This window comes from Rhinolophus hipposideros (assembly GCF_964194185.1).
Source record: "Rhinolophus hipposideros genome assembly, contig: HAP1_SCAFFOLD_313, whole genome shotgun sequence".
Taxonomy (NCBI): Eukaryota; Metazoa; Chordata; class Mammalia; order Chiroptera; family Rhinolophidae; genus Rhinolophus; species Rhinolophus hipposideros.
The window spans coordinates 37,523-62,000 of NW_027669103.1; the positions used below are offsets into that span (position 1 = coordinate 37,523).

The 24,478-nt window shown below is 38.5% G+C and overlaps 1 protein-coding gene across 1 annotated transcript in view; it reads right to left on the reverse strand.

Moving 5' to 3' along the window:
• The window catches only part of LOC308495691 (uncharacterized protein), a gene marked incomplete at its 5' end in the record, with an annotated part of 59,859 nt that extends 36,844 nt beyond the window's left edge, over nucleotides 1-23,015 (reverse strand). Inside the window, 6 exons of the mRNA XM_081080671.1 lie at nucleotides 1,736-1,969; nucleotides 6,515-6,715; nucleotides 9,886-10,119; nucleotides 14,665-14,865; nucleotides 18,036-18,269; nucleotides 22,815-23,015. Of these exons, the coding sequence (XP_080936797.1) occupies nucleotides 1,736-1,969; nucleotides 6,515-6,715; nucleotides 9,886-10,119; nucleotides 14,665-14,865; nucleotides 18,036-18,269; nucleotides 22,815-23,015 (1,305 nt within the window). The remainder of the gene's footprint in view (nucleotides 1-1,735; nucleotides 1,970-6,514; nucleotides 6,716-9,885; nucleotides 10,120-14,664; nucleotides 14,866-18,035; nucleotides 18,270-22,814) is intronic.
• Between the last annotated feature and the right edge of the window lie 1,463 nt (nucleotides 23,016-24,478).

Genomic DNA, 24,478 nt, shown 5'->3' on the forward strand with positions numbered 1-24,478 from the left:
AGGGAGAGGAGCCTTTCATTGTGGAACCCCCAATTCTCTAAATGGTTTCCACCTGATGTCGCATCTCCCAGTGATCAGAGTGAGCCGTTTTGCTGCGAATAAAATTGCTCCCTGAGCTTCCATCTTTGGTTCACTACCCATCTCACAAGCTCTCACACACTCGGATGGTTTTAAGCACCAAAAAAACCAAAAAAAAAAAAAAAAATAGGTTCCTGACTTCTACCTGTAATCCACACTCTGAGCTTCATCCTCATGGTCTGTCCACCATCCACCTGATGAGCTCGTCTAGATGGCTCAAGTTCCCTGTCATACTTCTCGACCCTTCTTCATTCTGTTTCCTGAATAGCCATCTGCTGATATTCTAATTCAAACTGCCCTTATTTCTTGAATAAGAGCCTTCTCATTCAGACTTCTGCTCTGGGTCCCTTAAATCCATCCTTCCCAGAGGCAACCACTGCCATGATTTTCCCAAAAGAATCATGGTTTTTCTTTTAAAAAATTAACTGCTCCCAAGTTTTATTGCTGCCACTCCCTGAAGTTAGCAGACCTCAGTTTTAAGCTGTCTTCTCATTTCACTCTGTCACTCACTTTCTTTCACTTTTATTCCAGTGACATATAAGAAAACTGTTGGATAAAACTCCCAAGTTCATACATCTAGCCAAAAAAGTCCATTATCAGTATATCCAAAGGCCTCACATGTATCTGAAAGTCGATTTCACAGCTTGAAACCAACATGTCTTCCACTCTAACTTATTCTAAGTCCTCACCCTGATGTGATTTCCTTAGGACACATCACCATCATCTTTGCCTGTGTTATCCACACAACTTCCTAAACTGTCAACTGGTCTCAGAATTTTGTCACCTCAAATCTACCCTTCCTAAAGCTACCAAGTGATTTATCAAAATACAAGTATGAGCATATCAGTCCTCCACTTAAAAAGACGGCTCATCTTTCACAGGATGAATTCAAAGTTCATTAATACATGTATGAGATTCCTTTGCTTGTGTCTCACGATCCAGTGCCTGACTAAACGTTTTATTCTCCCTTCTTCTCAGAATTAATTTCACTTTCCTACATGTATGAGGACTTCCTTCTATTATTAGTTTTCTACGGGAGGAAGGGTGTCAGGTGGGCAGAGAAAGATAATTCAGAATGAAGATGCAGAAATCTCATTCTCATGGAGATGTCCGGCAGGAATTAGAAATAGTTCGGCCCTTGCGGTTAGACAGGGGTGTAGGCTAATAACTCCAGAGCTTTTCAATGTAGAGACCAAACTACACACACAAGTCCCCGGAAGATCATGTCATGTTTCATTAGCATCCATGTCACCATCTGTCTGTACCAAATAATTATACGACAGTATTTCTAGAACAGCACAGAACCATTTCCAGATGTAAATCGTTAGTAAGTCTAAAATTTGAACAGAGAAACAGGAGTAATTCAAACCTAACTCATTTTCTCGCGGCCTATGTCAGCCTTTATCATGATGTTTCAGTAACTGACTCTCAAGGCAGTCTCTGTGGCAGATAGCACACAGGTACAGGTATCTCCATTAATATGCAGCCACAAACTTTGTGTAAGGCAATTTGTCTACCTCTTCATGAAAACTCTCTAGAAATACCATACATGTGCTGGGTATACGAGACACACCTCAGATTGAAAGACACAAGTGAAAGCGAGTACATCGCATTGAGAGTGTCATGGGACAATGCGGCTCGACTCTTTAATACTTACAGCCTAGAGCACTGCTTTGAGATCCAAGAGCGCAACTGGCCTTTGATGGTTGTTCAGATTTGTCCTCTGTTGGGTTTTCCACATTGGAAGTCAGCGTCGAATTTGAAGAAGTCCCACGTTTCCTTTGCTTAGAATTCCCAAGGGAAGTCACTGGTTGACTCTTTGGTTCTTCTTTGTCAGTCTTGTTCCGAAACTTTCGAGAAGTAGGAGTGACAGGGTCTCGCTGTTTCTCTCCTGTCGTTCCACAAACAAACAATGAGGCCGATGGCACAGGGGCAGGGTCCACATTGCCTAAAGTGACCCGTTTTTTGGTAACAAGTATTTCTTCGACTTTTGCTTCCGACCTCTTACATGTGAAAGGAGTCATCAATATTTATACCCCCCATCAGGAAGCACCAAAATATACCAAGCAACTACCAATAGAACTACAAGGAGAAATTGACCAAAACACAATTATACTAGGGGACTTAAAGACATCATTGACAGCTATGGATAGATCATCCAAACAGAAAATAAATAACGAAATAGCAACCCTAAATGACACATTTGATGAAATGGACATAGTTGACATATATAGAGAACTTCACCCTAAAACATCAGAATACACATTCTTTTCGAGTGTACATGGAACATTCTCAAGGATAGACCATATATTGGGACATAAAATCAGCCTCAGCAAATGTAAGAAGATTGAAATCATACCAACCATATTCTCTGATCACAATGCTTTGAAATTGGATATCAACTGCAGAAAGAAAGCAGGAAAAAACACAAATACATGGAGATTACACAACATGCTTTTAAAGAATGACTGGGTCAAAGGAGAAATTAGAGGCGAGACCAAAAGATACATAGAAACAAATGACAATGAAAATAAATCCTACCAAAATTTTTGGGATGCAGCGAAAGCAGTTCTAAGAGGGAAATTTATATCATTACAGGCCTATCTCAAGAAACAAGAAAAATCCCCAATGAATAACCTCACGCTACAACTGAAAGAACTAGAAAAAGAAGAACAAGTGAAACCCAAGGTCAGCAGAAGAAAGGAAATGACAAAAATCAGAGTAGTACTAAATGAAATAGAGAACAATAAGACAATAGAAAAAACTTAATGTGACAAAGAGCTGGTTCTTTGAAAAGATTAACAAAATTGACAAACCCTTGGCTAGACTCACTAAGATAAGAAGAGAGAAGACACTAATTAACAAAATCAGAAACGAAAAAGGGGAAGCTATCACGGACACCACAGAAATACAAAGGATCATCCAAGAATACTATGAAGGACTATATGCCACCAAATTCAATAACCTCGAAAAAATGGACAAGTTCTGCGAAACATATAGCCTTCCAAGGCTGAACCAAGAAGAATTAGAAAATCTAAGCAGACAGATCACCAGTAGCGAAATTGAATCAGTCATCCAAAAACTTCCCAAAAGTAAAGGTCCGGGACCAGATGGCTTCACTAGTGAATTCTACCAAACCTTCAAAGAGGATCTAATACCAATCCTGCTGAAACTCTTCCAAAAAATTGAAAAAGAGACAGTACTCCCTAACTCATTTTATAAGGCCAACATTACCCTGATACCAAAGCCTGGTAGGGACAACACAGAAAAAGAAAACTACAGACCAATATCTCCGATGAATACAGATGCAAAAATCCTGAACAAAATTCTAGCAAATCGAATACAACAATGCATTAAAAAGAGTATTCACCACAACCAAGTTGGGTTCATCCCAGGGGCACAAGGATGGTTCACGATCCACAAATCCATCAATGTGATACATCACATAAACAAAATAAAGGACAAAAATCATATGATTATATCAATTGATGCAAAAAAGCATTTGACAGGATACAACATCCATTTATGATTAAAACACTTTATAAAATAGGTATAGAAGGAAAATACCTTAACATAGTAAAGGCCATATATGACAAGCTAATCTCGTCATTAATGGTGAAAAACTGAAGCCCTTTGCTCTACGTTCAGGAACACGACAGGGCTGTCCCCTATCACCTCTGCTTTTCAACATAGTGTTGGAAGTGCTTGCCAGAGCAATCAGGCAAGAGAAAGAAACAAAAGGCATCCAATTTGGGAATGAAGAAGTTAATTATCACTCTTTGCAGATGACAACATGATGCTATCCATAGAAAACCCTAAAGACTCCACCAAAAAGCTATTAGAAACAATCAACGAATACAGTAAAGTTGCTGGCTACAAAATCAACGTACAACAGTCCATTGCCTTCCTATATACTAACAAAGAAATCTCAGAAAAAGAAATACAAAAAAACAATTCCTATGTGATGGCTCAGTGTGAGGTCGGAGGGATAGTGGATGAAGGGAGGGGGGTTCACAGTGTGAGGGATATAAATGATGAACGTCTAAGTATTACCTTGTCTTGTACACCTGAAACTAATAAATAAATTACTTATATAAAAAAATTCCTTTCGCAATTGCCGCAAAAAGAATAAAATACCTAGGAATAAACTTAACTAAAGATGTGAAGGACCTTTATGCTGAAAACCATAAGATATTTTTGAAAGAAATTGAAGAAGACACAAAGAAATGGAAAGACATTCCGTGCTCATGGATTGAAAGAATCAACATGGTTAAAATGGCCATATTACCCAAAGCAATATACAGATTTAATGCAATCCCCATCAAAATCCCAATGGCATTTTTTAAAGAAATAGAACAAAAAATCATCAGATTTGTTTGGAACCACAAAAGACCCCGAAGAGCCAAAGTAATCTTAAGAAAAGAGAACAATACTGGAGGTATCACACTCCCTGACTTTTGGTTGTACTACAGGGCTACAATAAACAAAACAGCATGGTATTGGCAGAAAAACAGACACATAGACCAATGGACTGGAATTGAGAACCCAGAAATTAAACCACATAAATATGGACATATAATTTTTGACAAAGAAGCTGAAAACATACAATGGAGGAAAGACAGCCTCTTCAATAAATGGTGCTGGCAGAATTGGATAGCTACGTGCAAAAGAATGAAACTGGACTGTTATCTGTCACCATGTACCAAAATTAATTCAAAATGGATCAAAGACTTAAGCATAAGACCTGACACAACAAACTGCATAGAAGAAAACATAAGTATTAAACTTATGCACATTGGGTTCAAGGAACATTTTATGAAGTTGACCCCAAAGGCAATGGAAGTAAAAGCTAAAAAAAACAAAAGGGACTATATAAAACTTGAAAGCTTCTGCACAGGAAAAGAAACCATCGGCAAAATAAAGAGGCAACCAACTGAATGGGAGAAGACTTTTGCAAATGGTGCCTCCGATGAGGGGCTAATATCCAAAATACACAAAGAACTCGTGAAACTCAACAACAAAAAAACAAGCAACCCAATTGAAAAATGGGCAGCGGACCTGAAGAGACATTTCTCCCAAGAGGACATACAGATGGCAAATAAACATATGAAAAAATGCTCAACATCACTAATCAAATAAAAACTAAAATGAGGTATCACCTCATCCCAGTCAGAATGGCTATCATCAACAAGACACACAGTAACAAGTGTTGGAGAGGCTGTGGAGAAAAAGGAACCCTCATACACTGTTGGAGGGAGTGCAGACTGGTGCAGCCGTTATGGAAGGCAGTGTGGTGGTTCCTCAAAAAATTACAAATGGAATTACCATATGACCCAGCAATCTCTCTCCTGGGTATCTACCCAAACAATCTGAAAACATTTACCCATAAAGACACGTGTGCTCCAATGTTCACTGCAGCTTTGTTTACCGTGGCCAAGACATGGAAACAACCAAAATGTCCGTCGATAGATGAATGGATAAAGAAGTTGTGGTATATACACACAATGAAATACTATTCAGCGGTAAGAAAAGATGATACAGGAACATTTCTGACAGCATGGATGGATCCTGAGAGTATAACGCTCAGTGCAATACGTCAGACAGCAGAAGCAGAGAACCATATGATTTCACCGATATGTGGTATATAAACCAAAAGCAAAACAAGAACGAGACAAACAAATGAGAAACAAAAACTCATAGACACAGACAATGGTTTAGTGGTTACCAGAGGGTAAGGGGGAAGGATTGGGGGGTGGAAGATGAGGGTAAGGGGGATCAAATATATGGTGAAGGAAGGAGAACTGATTCTCGGTGGTGAACACACAATGGGATTTATAGATGATGTAATACAGAATTCTACACCTGAAATATATGTAATTTTACTAACAAATGTCACCCCAATAAATTAAAAAAAAAATTTGGGACTGGAGTGTGTCTCATATGAAACATGAAATAATTCATACAGGAATATAAAGACTTGAATTTTCTAACCTCCAGATAGTACAGCACAACAAAATAGTAAGAGGATTACTTGTCGGGGACGTACTCTGGGAAATTAAAGCCCAAGACTAGATTACTACAATAAGGTTCTAGGGGTTTAAATTGCAGTCCCATAAAAGCCAGAAAGTTCATCTAGATGAAAAAGGATGGTTAACAGTTAAAATCAAAACCTCAGACTCCCTCAGACTCCGTAACACAAAACACAACAGTTGTCTACCATGCTACAGAAAAGACACCTCACTGCTGAAACCCAAACAATGCAATTTCACACCATTTCAGAGGTAAATGTGAACTAAAAGTCCAAGACACTACCTCATTTTACATGAATTATCAATAGAGAATTTTCAATTTACATGAATTTCCAATTTTAAATCTAAAGCTTTTTGCAAACGTCACTTTAAAATGGCAAACAAAGAGGCTGTTTACCAATTCCTACCTTTAAGCGCAGAATTCGCGCCGGCCTTTGAACTATCGCACACTGCACATTGGGTGGCATCAGCTTTATTGTGCACTAAGCACACAGCACAGTCCCAGCTTTCCTCCGGTGTCTTGAAGTTGTTTACTCCTTTGGAGCTTTCACAGGTTTGAGACACAGGGACAGTGCCGCTACTTGAATTTGAGGTAGGTGTTGCATGGCCTACAAAACAGGGGGAAACACAGGACAATTCTTACTTACGTTATGTCAATATCTTAGTGACACCACTAAGCGTAAATGTTCAATTATTATTCAGGATTCTGGTTCGGATAAAGCGATTGCCAGAATATAAATATTACATTGTCAAAAACACTATAGCCATCCTAGAGTTCTTTGAATCTTATTAATGAGCAACTCACATCAACTTGCTTGATGATAGGCACCCGCTTAACCCCAAGTCAGAATAAAAACCACAGATTTGGAAAAAGAAAAATAACACAAAACCATCACGCTCTCAAATCAGAGCCAAAAAGACTAAATTTTCCTATAAAACATTGTTAAATTTCTTCAAAAGGTACAACATTAAAAAACGCAAGATAGAAATCGTAGGCAGTATCCAAACACAGAAACTACATAGCCACAGGCCATATTAAAATCAAGATTTCAAAGCACAGGTCTCTGTCTTTGAAATGATCAAAATTGCACCGAAGTGTTCTAAAGTCCACCTTGCAGTTCAACTTGATACCACCTACAGTTTCCGTGGCATTTCTGTTGTAGGCTGGCCATTAAAACGACATTTATTAGGCATCAAAATGTAAATAGGATTTAGGGACATAAAGATGAACAAAGTGCCGCTTAACTTCTAAAGTAAAACAAATGCACAGTGGCACCATCACCCACATGGAATGTGATAAATGATGTAAAACAAGAGGACAAAGAAGAAGGAAACAACTAAGGACAGGAGGAGGATCCACAAGGGTCAGATTTAAATCTTTAGGCAGAACCAACAAGTATGTGCAGAGAGGTGGCAGTACAGGAACGATGGCTCAGCAAAGCACATGTATGCAAAACTACAGCGTTAAGAGTGGACACTGCGATCCCTCTCCTGGGCATATACCAAAAAATGAATCAGAAAACATTTCTCCATAAAGACATATGTGCTCCTCGGTACATTGGCCAAGATATTTTAAAATCCAAATTGTCTTTGATAGATGAATGCATAAAGAAGTTGTGGTGTATATAAACAATGGAATAACATTCTGTCGGAAGAAACGATGCAATAGTACCATTTGTGACAACATGGATGGATCCTGAGATAATAATGCTAAGCGAAACTAGTCAACAGAGAAAGTACGCAACCGTATGATTTCACTGATATGTGCTGTACAAAACTGAAAACAACAGAAGAACAAGAGAAATAAATGAAGAAACAGAAACTCAGAGTGACAGACAATAGTTTAGTGAATACCAGAGGGTAAGCTGGGAGCAGGGTGGTAGATGAGAGTAAAGAAGACAAATATATGGTGATGGAAAGACAACTGACTCTGGGTAGTAAACACACAATGTGATATATAGATGATGTGTTACAGAATTTTACCCCTGAAATCTATGTGATTTTACTAACAGTTGTCACCCCAGTAAACTTTACTGAAAAAAAGGGAGAGGAGCCTTTCATTGTGGAACCCCCAATTCTCTAAATGGTTTCCACCTGATGTCGCATCTCCCAGTGATCAGAGTGAGCCGTTTTGCTGCGAATAAAATTGCTCCCTGAGCTTCCATCTTTGGTTCACTACCCATCTCACAAGCTCTCACACACTCGGATGGTTTTAAGCACCAAAAAAACCAAAAAAAAAAAAAAAAAATAGGTTCCTGACTTCTACCTGTAATCCACACTCTGAGCTTCATCCTCATGTTCTGTCCACCATCCACCTGATGAGCTCGTCTAGGTGGCTCAAGTTCCCTGTCATACTTCTCGACCCTTCTTCATTCTGTTTCCTGAATAGCCATCTGCTGATATTCTAATTCAAACTGCCCTTATTTCTTGAATAAGAGCCTTCTCCTTCAGACTTCTGCTCTGGGTCCCTTAAATCCATCCTTCCCAGAGGCAACCACTGCCATGATTTTCCCAAAAGAATCATGGTTTTTCTTTTAAAAAATTAACTGCTCCCAAGTTTTATTGCTGCCACTCCCTGAAGTTAGCAGACCTCAGTTTTAAGCTGTCTTCTCATTTCACTCTGTCACTCACTTTCTTTCACTTTTATTCCAGTGACATATAAGAAAACTGTTGGATAAAACTCCCAAGTTCATACATCTAGCCAAAAAAGTCCATTATCAGTATATCCAAAGGCCTCACATGTATCTGAAAGTCGATTTCACAGCTTGAAACCAACATGTCTTCCACTCTAACTTATTCTAAGTCCTCACCCTGATGTGATTTCCTTAGGACACATCACCATCATCTTTGCCTGTGTTATCCACACAACTTCCTAATCTGTCAACTGGTCTCAGAATTTTGTCACCTCAAATCTACCCTTCCTAAAGCTACCAAGTGATTTATCAAAATACAAGTATGAGCATATCAGTCCTCCACTTAAAAAGACGGCTCATCTTTCACAGGATGAATTCAAAGTTCATTAATACATGTATGAGATTCCTTTGCTTGTGTCTCACGATCCAGTGCCTGACTAAACGTTTTATTCTCCCTTCTTCTCAGAATTAATTTCACTTTCCTACATGTATGAGGACTTCCTTCTATTATTAGTTTTCTACGGGAGGAAGGGTGTCAGGTGGGCAGAGAAAGATAATTCAGAATGAAGATGCGGAAATCTCATTCTCATGGAGATGTCCGGCAGGAATTAGAAATAGTTCGGCCCTTGCGGTTAGACAGGGGTGTAGGCTAATAACTCCAGAGCTTTTCAATGTAGAGACCAAACTACACACACAAGTCCCCGGAAGATCATGTCATGTTTCATTAGCATCCATGTCACCATCTGTCTGTACCAAATAATTATACGACAGTATTTCTAGAACAGCACAGAACCATTTCCAGATGTAAATCGTTAGTAAGTCTAAAATTTGAACAGAGAAACAGGAGTAATTCAAACCTAACTCATTTTCTCGCGGCCTATGTCAGCCTTTATCATGATGTTTCAGTAACTGACTCTCAAGGCAGTCTCTGTGGCAGATAGCACACAGGTACAGGTATCTCCATTAATATGCAGCCACAAACTTTGTGTAAGGCAATTTGTCTCCCTCTTCATGAAAACTCTCTAGAAATACCATACATGTGCTGGGTATACGAGACACACCTCAGATTGAAAGACACAAGTGAAAGCGAGTACATCGCATTGAGAGTGTCATGGGACAATGCGGCTCGACTCTTTAATACTTACAGCCTAGAGCACTGCTTTGAGATCCAAGAGCGCAACTGGCCTTTGATGGTTGTTCAGATTTGTCCTCTGTTGGGTTTTCCACATTGGAAGTCAGCGTCGAATTTGAAGAAGTCCCACGTTTCCTTTGCTTAGAATTCCCAAGGGAAGTCACTGGTTGACTCTTTGGTTCTTCTTTGTCAGTCTTGTTCCGAAACTTTCGAGAAGTAGGAGTGACAGGGTCTCGCTGTTTCTCTCCTGTCGTTCCACAAACAAACAATGAGGCCGATGGCACAGGGGCAGGGTCCACATTGCCTAAAGTGACCCGTTTTTTGGTAACAAGTATTTCTTCGACTTTTGCTTCCGACCTCTTACATGTGAAAGGAGTCATCAATATTTATACCCCCCATCAGGAAGCACCAAAATATACCAAGCAACTACCAATAGAACTACAAGGAGAAATTGACCAAAACACAATTATACTAGGGGACTTAAAGACATCATTGACAGCTATGGATAGATCATCCAAACAGAAAATAAATAACGAAATAGCAACCCTAAATGACACATTTGATGAAATGGACATAGTTGACATATATAGAGAACTTCACCCTAAAACATCAGAATACACATTCTTTTCGAGTGTACATGGAACATTCTCAAGGATAGACCATATATTGGGACATAAAATCAGCCTCAGCAAATGTAAGAAGATTGAAATCATACCAACCATATTCTCTGATCACAATGCTTTGAAATTGGATATCAACTGCAGAAAGAAAGCAGGAAAAAACACAAATACATGGAGATTACACAACATGCTTTTAAAGAATGACTGGGTCAAAGGAGAAATTAGAGGCGAGACCAAAAGATACATAGAAACAAATGACAATGAAAATAAATCCTACCAAAATTTTTGGGATGCAGCGAAAGCAGTTCTAAGAGGGAAATTTATATCATTACAGGCCTATCTCAAGAAACAAGAAAAATCCCCAATGAATAACCTCACGCTACAACTGAAAGAACTAGAAAAAGAAGAACAAGTGAAACCCAAGGTCAGCAGAAGAAAGGAAATGACAAAAATCAGAGTAGTACTAAATGAAATAGAGAACAATAAGACAATAGAAAAAACTTAATGTGACAAAGAGCTGGTTCTTTGAAAAGATTAACAAAATTGACAAACCCTTGGCTAGACTCACTAAGATAAGAAGAGAGAAGACACTAATTAACAAAATCAGAAACGAAAAAGGGGAAGCTATCACGGACACCACAGAAATACAAAGGATCATCCAAGAATACTATGAAGGACTATATGCCACCAAATTCAATAACCTCGAAAAAATGGACAAGTTCTGCGAAACATATAGCCTTCCAAGGCTGAACCAAGAAGAATTAGAAAATCTAAGCAGACAGATCACCAGTAGCGAAATTGAATCAGTCATCCAAAAACTTCCCAAAAGTAAAGGTCCGGGACCAGATGGCTTCACTAGTGAATTCTACCAAACCTTCAAAGAGGATCTAATACCAATCCTGCTGAAACTCTTCCAAAAAATTGAAAAAGAGACAGTACTCCCTAACTCATTTTATAAGGCCAACATTACCCTGATACCAAAGCCTGGTAGGGACAACACAGAAAAAGAAAACTACAGACCAATATCTCCGATGAATACAGATGCAAAAATCCTGAACAAAATTCTAGCAAATCGAATACAACAATGCATTAAAAAGAGTATTCACCACAACCAAGTTGGGTTCATCCCAGGGGCACAAGGATGGTTCACGATCCACAAATCCATCAATGTGATACATCACATAAACAAAATAAAGGACAAAAATCATATGATTATATCAATTGATGCAAAAAAGCATTTGACAGGATACAACATCCATTTATGATTAAAACACTTTATAAAATAGGTATAGAAGGAAAATACCTTAACATAGTAAAGGCCATATATGACAAGCTAATCTCGTCATTAATGGTGAAAAACTGAAGCCCTTTGCTCTACGTTCAGGAACACGACAGGGCTGTCCCCTATCACCTCTGCTTTTCAACATAGTGTTGGAAGTGCTTGCCAGAGCAATCAGGCAAGAGAAAGAAACAAAAGGCATCCAATTTGGGAATGAAGAAGTTAATTATCACTCTTTGCAGATGACAACATGATGCTATCCATAGAAAACCCTAAAGACTCCACCAAAAAGCTATTAGAAACAATCAACGAATACAGTAAAGTTGCTGGCTACAAAATCAACGTACAACAGTCCATTGCCTTCCTATATACTAACAAAGAAATCTCAGAAAAAGAAATACAAAAAAACAATTCCTATGTGATGGCTCAGTGTGAGGTCGGAGGGATAGTGGATGAAGGGAGGGGGGTTCACAGTGTGAGGGATATAAATGATGAACGTCTAAGTATTACCTTGTCTTGTACACCTGAAACTAATAAATAAATTACTTATATAAAAAAATTCCTTTCGCAATTGCCGCAAAAAGAATAAAATACCTAGGAATAAACTTAACTAAAGATGTGAAGGACCTTTATGCTGAAAACCATAAGATATTTTTGAAAGAAATTGAAGAAGACACAAAGAAATGGAAAGACATTCCGTGCTCATGGATTGAAAGAATCAACATGGTTAAAATGGCCATATTACCCAAAGCAATATACAGATTTAATGCAATCCCCATCAAAATCCCAATGGCATTTTTTAAAGAAATAGAACAAAAAATCATCAGATTTGTTTGGAACCACAAAAGACCCCGAAGAGCCAAAGTAATCTTAAGAAAAGAGAACAATACTGGAGGTATCACACTCCCTGACTTTTGGTTGTACTACAGGGCTACAATAAACAAAACAGCATGGTATTGGCAGAAAAACAGACACATAGACCAATGGACTGGAATTGAGAACCCAGAAATTAAACCACATAAATATGGACATATAATTTTTGACAAAGAAGCTGAAAACATACAATGGAGGAAAGACAGCCTCTTCAATAAATGGTGCTGGCAGAATTGGATAGCTACGTGCAAAAGAATGAAACTGGACTGTTATCTGTCACCATGTACCAAAATTAATTCAAAATGGATCAAAGACTTAAGCATAAGACCTGACACAACAAACTGCATAGAAGAAAACATAAGTATTAAACTTATGCACATTGGGTTCAAGGAACATTTTATGAAGTTGACCCCAAAGGCAATGGAAGTAAAAGCTAAAAAAAACAAAAGGGACTATATAAAACTTGAAAGCTTCTGCACAGGAAAAGAAACCATCGGCAAAATAAAGAGGCAACCAACTGAATGGGAGAAGACTTTTGCAAATGGTGCCTCCGATGAGGGGCTAATATCCAAAATACACAAAGAACTCGTGAAACTCAACAACAAAAAAACAAGCAACCCAATTGAAAAATGGGCAGCGGACCTGAAGAGACATTTCTCCCAAGAGGACATACAGATGGCAAATAAACATATGAAAAAATGCTCAACATCACTAATCAAATAAAAACTAAAATGAGGTATCACCTCATCCCAGTCAGAATGGCTATCATCAACAAGACACACAGTAACAAGTGTTGGAGAGGCTGTGGAGAAAAAGGAACCCTCATACACTGTTGGAGGGAGTGCAGACTGGTGCAGCCGTTATGGAAGGCAGTGTGGTGGTTCCTCAAAAAATTACAAATGGAATTACCATATGACCCAGCAATCTCTCTCCTGGGTATCTACCCAAACAATCTGAAAACATTTACCCATAAAGACACGTGTGCTCCAATGTTCACTGCAGCTTTGTTTACCGTGGCCAAGACATGGAAACAACCAAAATGTCCGTCGATAGATGAATGGATAAAGAAGTTGTGGTATATACACACAATGAAATACTATTCAGCGGTAAGAAAAGATGATACAGGAACATTTCTGACAGCATGGATGGATCCTGAGAGTATAACGCTCAGTGCAATACGTCAGACAGCAGAAGCAGAGAACCATATGATTTCACCGATATGTGGTATATAAACCAAAAGCAAAACAAGAACGAGACAAACAAATGAGAAACAAAAACTCATAGACACAGACAATGGTTTAGTGGTTACCAGAGGGTAAGGGGGAAGGATTGGGGGGTGGAAGATGAGGGTAAGGGGGATCAAATATATGGTGAAGGAAGGAGAACTGATTCTCGGTGGTGAACACACAATGGGATTTATAGATGATGTAATACAGAATTCTACACCTGAAATATATGTAATTTTACTAACAAATGTCACCCCAATAAATTAAAAAAAAAATTTGGGACTGGAGTGTGTCTCATATGAAACATGAAATAATTCATACAGGAATATAAAGACTTGAATTTTCTAACCTCCAGATAGTACAGCACAACAAAATAGTAAGAGGATTACTTGTCGGGGACGTACTCTGGGAAATTAAAGCCCAAGACTAGATTACTACAATAAGGTTCTAGGGGTTTAAATTGCAGTCCCATAAAAGCCAGAAAGTTCATCTAGATGAAAAAGGATGGTTAACAGTTAAAATCAAAACCTCAGACTCCCTCAGACTCCGTAACACAAAACACAACAGTTGTCTACCATGCTACAGAAAAGACACCTCACTGCTGAAACCCAAACAATGCAATTTCACACCATTTCAGAGGTAAATGTGAACTAAAAGTCCAAGACACTACCTCATTTTACATGAATTATCAATAGAGAATTTTCAATTTACATGAATTTCCAATTTTAAATCTAAAGCTTTTTGCAAACGTCACTTTAAAATGGCAAACAAAGAGGCTGTTTACCAATTCCTACCTTTAAGCGCAGAATTCGCGCCGGCCTTTGAACTATCGCACACTGCACATTGGGTGGCATCAGCTTTATTGTGCACTAAGCACACAGCACAGTCCCAGCTTTCCTCCGGTGTCTTGAAGTTGTTTACTCCTTTGGAGCTTTCACAGGTTTGAGACACAGGGACAGTGCCGCTACTTGAATTTGAGGTAGGTGTTGCATGGCCTACAAAACAGGGGGAAACACAGGACAATTCTTACTTACGTTATGTCAATATCTTAGTGACACCACTAAGCGTAAATGTTCAATTATTATTCAGGATTCTGGTTCGGATAAAGCGATTGCCAGAATATAAATATTACATTGTCAAAAACACTATAGCCATCCTAGAGTTCTTTGAATCTTATTAATGAGCAACTCACATCAACTTGCTTGATGATAGGCACCCGCTTAACCCCAAGTCAGAATAAAAACCACAGATTTGGAAAAAGAAAAATAACACAAAACCATCACGCTCTCAAATCAGAGCCAAAAAGACTAAATTTTCCTATAAAACATTGTTAAATTTCTTCAAAAGGTACAACATTAAAAAACGCAAGATAGAAATCGTAGGCAGTATCCAAACACAGAAACTACATAGCCACAGGCCATATTAAAATCAAGATTTCAAAGCACAGGTCTCTGTCTTTGAAATGATCAAAATTGCACCGAAGTGTTCTAAAGTCCACCTTGCAGTTCAACTTGATACCACCTACAGTTTCCGTGGCATTTCTGTTGTAGGCTGGCCATTAAAACGACATTTATTAGGCATCAAAATGTAAATAGGATTTAGGGACATAAAGATGAACAAAGTGCCGCTTAACTTCTAAAGTAAAACAAATGCACAGTGGCACCATCACCCACATGGAATGTGATAAATGATGTAAAACAAGAGGACAAAGAAGAAGGAAACAACTAAGGACAGGAGGAGGATCCACAAGGGTCAGATTTAAATCTTTAGGCAGAACCAACAAGTATGTGCAGAGAGGTGGCAGTACAGGAACGATGGCTCAGCAAAGCACATGTATGCAAAACTACAGCGTTAAGAGTGGACACTGCGATCCCTCTCCTGGGCATATACCAAAAAATGAATCAGAAAACATTTCTCCATAAAGACATATGTGCTCCTCGGTACATTGGCCAAGATATTTTAAAATCCAAATTGTCTTTGATAGATGAATGCATAAAGAAGTTGTGGTGTATATAAACAATGGAATAACATTCTGTCGGAAGAAACGATGCAATAGTACCATTTGTGACAACATGGATGGATCCTGAGATAATAATGCTAAGCGAAACTAGTCAACAGAGAAAGTACGCAACCGTATGATTTCACTGATATGTGCTGTACAAAACTGAAAACAACAGAAGAACAAGAGAAATAAATGAAGAAACAGAAACTCAGAGTGACAGACAATAGTTTAGTGAATACCAGAGGGTAAGCTGGGAGCAGGGTGGTAGATGAGAGTAAAGAAGACAAATATATGGTGATGGAAAGACAACTGACTCTGGGTAGTAAACACACAATGTGATATATAGATGATGTGTTACAGAATTTTACCCCTGAAATCTATGTGATTTTACTAACAGTTGTCACCCCAGTAAACTTTACTGAAAAAAAGGGAGAGGAGCCTTTCATTGTGGAACCCCCAATTCTCTAAATGGTTTCCACCTGATGTCGCATCTCCCAGTGATCAGAGTGAGCCGTTTTGCTGCGAATAAAATTGCTCCCTGAGCTTCCATCTTTGGTTCACTACCCATCTCACAAGCTCTCACACACTCGGATGGTTTTAAGCACCAAAAAAACCAAAAAAAAAAAAAAAAAATAGGTTCCTGACTTCTACCTGTAATCCACACTCTGAGCTTCATCCTCATGTTCTGTCCACCATCCACCTGATGAGCTCGTCTAGGTGGCTCAAGTTCCCTGTCATACTTCTCGACCCTTCTTCATTCTGTTTCCTGAATAGCCATCTGCTGATATTCTAATTCAAACTGCCCTTATTTCTTGAATAAGAGCCTTCTCCTTCAGACTTCTGCTCTGGGTCCCTTAAATCCATCCTTCCCAGAGGCAACCACTGCCATGATTTTCCCAAAAGAATCATGGTTTTTCTTTTAAAAAATTAACTGCTCCCAAGTTTTATTGCTGCCACTCCCTGAAGTTAGCAGACCTCAGTTTTAAGCTGTCTTCTCATTTCACTCTGTCACTCACTTTCTTTCACTTTTATTCCAGTGACATATAAGAAAACTGTTGGATAAAACTCCCAAGTTCATACATCTAGCCAAAAAAGTCCATTATCAGTATATCCAAAGGCCTCACATGTATCTGAAAGTCGATTTCACAGCTTGAAACCAACATGTCTTCCACTCTAACTTATTCTAAGTCCTCACCCTGATGTGATTTCCTTAGGACACATCACCATCATCTTTGCCTGTGTTATCCACACAACTTCCTAATCTGTCAACTGGTCTCAGAATTTTGTCACCTCAAATCTACCCTTCCTAAAGCTACCAAGTGATTTATCAAAATACAAGTATGAGCATATCAGTCCTCCACTTAAAAAGACGGCTCATCTTTCACAGGATGAATTCAAAGTTCATTAATACATGTATGAGATTCCTTTGCTTGTGTCTCACGATCCAGTGCCTGACTAAACGTTTTATTCTCCCTTCTTCTCAGAATTAATTTCACTTTCCTACATGTATGAGGACTTCCTTCTATTATTAGTTTTCTACGGGAGGAAGGGTGTCAGGTGGGCAGAGAAAGATAATTCAGAATGAAGATGCGGAAATCTCATTCTCATGGAGATGTCCGGCAGGAATTAGAAATAGTTCGGCCCTTGCGGTTAGACAGGGGTGTAGGCTAATAACTCCAGAGCTTTTCAATGTAGAGACCAAACTACACACACAAGTCCCCGGAAGATCATGTCATGTTTCATTAGCATCCATGTCACCATCTGTCTGTACCAAATAATTATACGACAGTATTTCTAGAACAGCACAGAACCATTTCCAGATGTAAATCGTTAGTAAGTCTAAAATTTGAACAGAGAAACAGGAGTAATTCAAACCTAACTCATTTTCTCGCGGCCTATGTCAGCCTTTATCATGATGTTTCAGTAACTGACTCTCAAGGCAGTCTCTGTGGCAGATAGCACACAGGTACAGGTATCTCCATTAATATGCAGCCACAAACTTTGTGTAAGGCAATTTGTCTCCCTCTTCATGAAAACTCTCTAGAAATACCATACATGTGCTGGGTATACGAGACACACCTCAGATTGAAAGACACAAGTGAAAGCGAGTACATCGCATTGAGAGTGTCATGGGACAATGCGGCTCGACTCTTTAATACTTACAGCCTAGAGCACTGCTTTGAGATCCAAGAGCGCAACTGGCCTTTGATGGTTGTTCAGATTTGTCCTCTGTTGGGTTTTCCACATTGGAAGTCAGCGTCGAATTTGAAGAAGTCCCACGTTTCCTTTGCTTAGAATTCCCAAGGGAAGTCACTGGTTGACTCTTTGGTTCTTCTTTGTCAGTCTTGTTCCGAAACTTTCGAGAAGTAGGAGTGACAGGGTCTCGCTGTTTCTCTCCTGTCGTTCCACAAACAAACAATGAGGCCGATGGCACAGGGGCAGGGTCCACATTGCCTAAAGTGACCCGTTTTTTGGTAACAAGTATTTCTTCGACTTTTGCTTCCGACCTCTTACATGTGAAAGGAGTCATCAATATTTATACCCCCCATCAGGAAGCACCAAAATATACCAAGCAACTACCAATAGAACTACAAGGAGAAATTGACCAAAACACAATTATACTAGGGGACTTAAAGACATCATTGACAGCTATGGATAGATCATCCAAACAGAAAATAAATAACGAAATAGCAACCCTAAATGACACATTTGATGAAATGGACATAGTTGACATATATAGAGAACTTCACCCTAAAACATCAGAATACACATTCTTTTCGAGTGTACATGGAACATTCTCAAGGATAGACCATATATTGGGACATAAAATCAGCCTCAGCAAATGTAAGAAGATTGAAATCATACCAACCATATTCTCTGATCACAATGCTTTGAAATTGGATATCAACTGCAGAAAGAAAGCAGGAAAAAACACAAATACATGGAGATTACACAACATGCTTTTAAAGAATGACTGGGTCAAAGGAGAAATTAGAGGCGAGACCAAAAGATACATAGAAACAAATGACAATGAAAATAAATCCTACCAAAATTTTTGGGATGCAGCGAAAGCAGTTCTAAGAGGGAAATTTATATCATTACAGGCCTATCTCAAGAAACAAGAAAAATCCCCAATGAATAACCTCACGCTACAACTGAAAGAACTAGAAAAAGAAGAACAAGTGAAACCCAAGGTCAGCAGAAGAAAGGAAATGACAAAAATCAGAGTAGTACTAAATGAAATAGAGAACAATAAGACAATAGAAAAAACTTAATGTGACAAAGAGCTGGTTCTTTGAAAAGATTAACAAAATTGACAAACCCTTGGCTAGACTCACTAAGATAAGAAGAGAGAAGACACTAATTAACAAAATCAGAAACGAAAAAGGGGAAGCTATCACGGACACCACAGAAATACAAAGGATCATCCAAGAATACTATGAAGGACTATATGCCACCAAATTCAATAACCTCGAAAAAATGGACAAGTTCTGCGAAACATATAGCCTTCCAAGGCTGAACCAAGAAGAATTAGAAAATCTAAGCAGACAGATCACCAGTAGCGAAATTGAATCAGTCATCCAAAAACTTCCCAAAAGTAAAGGTCCGGGACCAGATGGCTTCACTAGTGAATTCTACCAAACCTTCAAAGAGGATCTAATACCAATCCTGCTGAAACTCTTCCAAAAAATTGAAAAAGAGACAGTACTCCCTAACTCATTTTATAAGGCCAACATTACCCTGATACCAAAGCCTGGTAGGGACAACACAGAAAAAGAAAACTACAGACCAATATCTCCGATGAATACAGATGCAAAAATCCTGAACAAAATTCTAGCAAATCGAATACAACAATGCATTAAAAAGAGTATTCACCACAACCAAGTTGGGTTCATCCCAGGGGCACAAGGATGGTTCACGATCCACAAATCCATCAATGTGATACATCACATAAACAAAATAAAGGACAAAAATCATATGATTATATCAATTGATGCAAAAAAGCATTTGACAGGATACAACATCCATTTATGATTAAAACACTTTATAAAATAGGTATAGAAGGAAAATACCTTAACATAGTAAAGGCCATATATGACAAGCTAATCTCGTCATTAATGGTGAAAAACTGAAGCCCTTTGCTCTACGTTCAGGAACACGACAGGGCTGTCCCCTATCACCTCTGCTTTTCAACATAGTGTTGGAAGTGCTTGCCAGAGCAATCAGGCAAGAGAAAGAAATAAAAGGCATCCAATTTGGGAATGAAGAAGTTAATTATCACTCTTTGCAGATGACAACATGATGCTATCCATAGAAAACCCTAAAGACTCCACCAAAAATCTATTAGAAACAATCAACGAATACAGTAAAGTTGCTGGCTACAAAATCAACGTACAACAGTCCATTGCCTTCCTATATACTAACAAAGAAATCTCAGAAAAAGAAATACAAAAAAACAATTCCTATGTGATGGCTCAGTGTGAGGTCGGAGGGATAGTGGATGAAGGGAGGGGGGTTCACAGTGTGAGGGATATAAATGATGAACGTCTAAGTATTACCTTGTCTTGTACACCTGAAACTAATAAATAAATTACTTATATAAAAAAATTCCTTTTGCAATTGCCGCAAAAAGAATAAAATACCTAGGAATAAACTTAACTAAAGATGTGAAGGACCTTTATGCTGAAAACCATAAGATATTTTTGAAAGAAATTGAAGAAGACACAAAGAAATGGAAAGACATTCCGTGCTCATGGATTGAAAGAATCAACATGGTTAAAATGGCCATATTACCCAAAGCAATATACAGATTTAATGCAATCCCCATCAAAATCCCAATGGCATTTTTTAAAGAAATAGAACAAAAAATCATCAGATTTGTTTGGAACCACAAAAGACCCCGAAGAGCCAAAGTAATCTTAAGAAAAGAGAACAATACTGGAGGTATCACACTCCCTGACTTTTGGTTGTACTACAGGGCTACAATAAACAAAACAGCATGGTATTGGCAGAAAAACAGACACATAGACCAATGGACTGGAATTGAGAACCCAGAAATTAAACCACATAAATATGGACATATAATTTTTGACAAAGAAGCTGAAAACATACAATGGAGGAAAGACAGCCTCTTCAATAAATGGTGCTGGCAGATTTGGATAGCTACGTGCAAAAGAATGAAACTGGACTGTTATCTGTCACCATGTACCAAAATTAATTCAAAATGGATCAAAGACTTAAGCATAAGACCTGACACAACAAACTGCATAGAAGAAAACATAGGTATTAAACTTATGCACATTGGGTTCAAGGAACATTTTATGAAGTTGACCCCAAAGGCAATGGAAGTAAAAGCTAAAAAAAACAAAAGGGACTATATAAAACTTGAAAGCTTCTGCACAGGAAAAGAAACCATCGGCAAAATAAAGAGGCAACCAACTGAATGGGAGAAGACTTTTGCAAATGGTGCCTCCGATGAGGGGCTAATATCCAAAATACACAAAGAACTCGTGAAACTCAACAACAAAAAAACAAGCAACCCAATTGAAAAATGGGCAGCGGACCTGAAGAGACATTTCTCCCAAGAGGACATACAGATGGCAAATAAACATATGAAAAAATGCTCAACATCACTAATCAAATAAAAACTAAAATGAGGTATCACCTCATCCCAGTCAGAATGGCTATCATCAACAAGACACACAGTAACAAGTGTTGGAGAGGCTGTGGAGAAAAAGGAACCCTCATACACTGTTGGAGGGAGTGCAGACTGGTGCAGCCGTTATGGAAGGCAGTGTGGTGGTTCCTCAAAAAATTACAAATGGAATTACCATATGACCCAGCAATCTCTCTCCTGGGTATCTACCCAAACAATCTGAAAACATTTACCCATAAAGACACGTGTGCTCCAATGTTCACTGCAGCTTTGTTTACCGTGGCCAAGACATGGAAACAACCAAAATGTCCGTCGATAGATGAATGGATAAAGAAGTTGTGGTATATACACACAATGAAATACTATTCAGCGGTAAGAAAAGATGATACAGGAACATTTCTGACAGCATGGATGGATCCTGAGAGTATAACGCTCAGTGCAATACGTCAGACAGCAGAAGCAGAGAACCATATGATTTCACCGATATGTGGTATATAAACCAAAAGCAAAACAAGAACGAGACAAACAAATGAGAAACAAAAACTCATAGACACAGACAATGGTTTAGTGGTTACCAGAGGGTAAGGGGGAAGGATTGGGGGGTGGAAGATGAGGGTAAGGGGGATCAAATATATGGTGAAGGAAGGAGAACTGATTCTCGGTGGTGAACACACAATGGGATTTATAGATGATGTAATACAGAATTCTACACCTGAAATATATGTAATTTTACTAACAAATGTCACCCCAATAAATTAAAAAAAAAATTTGGGACTGGAGTGTGTCCCATATGAAATATGAAATAATTCATACAGGAATATAAAGACTTGAATTTTCTAACCTCCAGATAGTACAGCACAACAAAATAGTAAGAGGATTACTTGTCTTGGACGTACTCTGGGAAATTAAAGCCCAAGACTAGATTACTACAATAAGGTTCTAGGGGTTTAAATTGCAGTCCCATAAAAGCCAGAAAGTTCATCTAGATGAAAAAGGATGGTTAACAGTTAAAATCAAAACCTCAGACTCCCTCAGACTCCGTAACACAAAACACAACAGTTGTCTACCATGCTACAGAAAAGATACCTCACTGCTGAAACCCAAACAATGCAATTTCACACCATTTCAGAGGTAAATGTGAACTAAAAGTCCAAGACACTACCTCATTTTACATGAATTATCAATAGAGAATTTTCAATTTACATGAATTTCCAATTTTAAATCTAAAGCTTTTTGCAAACGTCACTTTAAAATGGCAAACAAAGAGGCTGTTTACCAATTCCTACCTTTAAGCGCAGAATTCGCGCCGGCCTTTGAACTATCGCACACTGCACATTGGGTGGCATCAGCTTTATTGTGCACTAAGCACACAGCACAGTCCCAGCTTTCCTCCGGTGTCTTGAAGTTGTTTACTCCTTTGGAGCTTTCACAGGTTTGAGACACAGGGACAGTGCCGCTACTTGAATTTGAGGTAGGTGTTGCATGGCCTACAAAACAGGGGGAAACACAGGACAATTCTTACTTACGTTATGTCAATATCTTAGTGACACCACTAAGCGTAAATGTTCAATTATTATTCAGGATTCTGGTTCGGATAGAGCGATTGCCAGAATATAAATATTACATTGTCATAAACACTATAGCCATCCTAGAGTTCTTTGAATCTTATTAATGAGCAACTCACATCAACTTGCTTGATGATAGGCACCCGCTTAACCCCAAGTCAGAATAAAAACCACGGATTTGGAAAAAGAAAAATAACACAAAACCATCACGCTCTCAAATCAGAGCCAAAAAGACTAAATTTTCCTATAAAACTTTGTTAAATTTCTTCAAAAGGTACAACATTAAAAAACGCAAGATAGAAATCGTAGGCAGTATCCAAACACAGAAACTACATAGCCACAGGCCATATTAAAATCAAGATTTCAAAGCACAGGTCTCTGTCTTTGAAATGATCAAAATTGCACCGAAGTGTTCTAAAGTCCACCTTGCAGTTCAACTTGATACCACCTACAGTTTCCGTGGCATTTCTGTTGTAGGCTGGCCATTAAAACGACATTTATTAGGCATCAAAATGTAAATAGGATTTAGGGACATAAAGATGAACAAAGTGCCGCTTAACTTCTAAAGTAAAACAAATGCACAGTGGCACCATCACCCACATGGAATGTGATAAATGATGTAAAACAAGAGGACAAAGAAGAAGGAAACAACTAAGGACAGGAGGAGGATCCACAAGGGTGAGATTTAAATCTTTAGGCAGAACCAACAAGTATGTGCAGAGAGGTGGCAGTACAGGAACGATGGCTCAGCAAAGCACATGTATGCAAAACTACAGCGTTAAGAGTGGACACTGCGATCCCTCTCCTGGGCATATACCAAAAAATGAATCAGAAAACATTTCTCCATAAAGACATATGTGCTCCTCGGTACATTGGCCAAGATATTTTAAAATCCAAATTGTCTTTGATAGATGAATGCATAAAGAAGTTGTGGTGTATATAAACAATGGAATAACATTCTGTCGGAAGAAACGATGCAATAGTACCATTTGTGACAACATGGATGGATCCTGAGATAATAATGCTAAGCGAAACTAGTCAACAGAGAAAGTACGCAACCGTATGATTTCACTGATATGTGCTGTACAAAACTGAAAACAACAGAAGAACAAGAGAAATAAATGAAGAAACAGAAACTCAGAGTGACAGACAATAGTTTAGTGAATACCAGAGGGTAAGCTGGGAGCAGGGTGGTAGATGAGAGTAAAGAAGACAAATATATGGTGATGGAAAGACAACTGACTCTGGGTAGTAAACACACAATGTGATATATAGATGATGTGTTACAGAATTTTACCCCTGAAATCTATGTGATTTTACTAACAGTTGTCACCCCAGTAAACTTTACTGAAAAAAAGGGAGAAGAGCCTTTCATTGTGGAACCC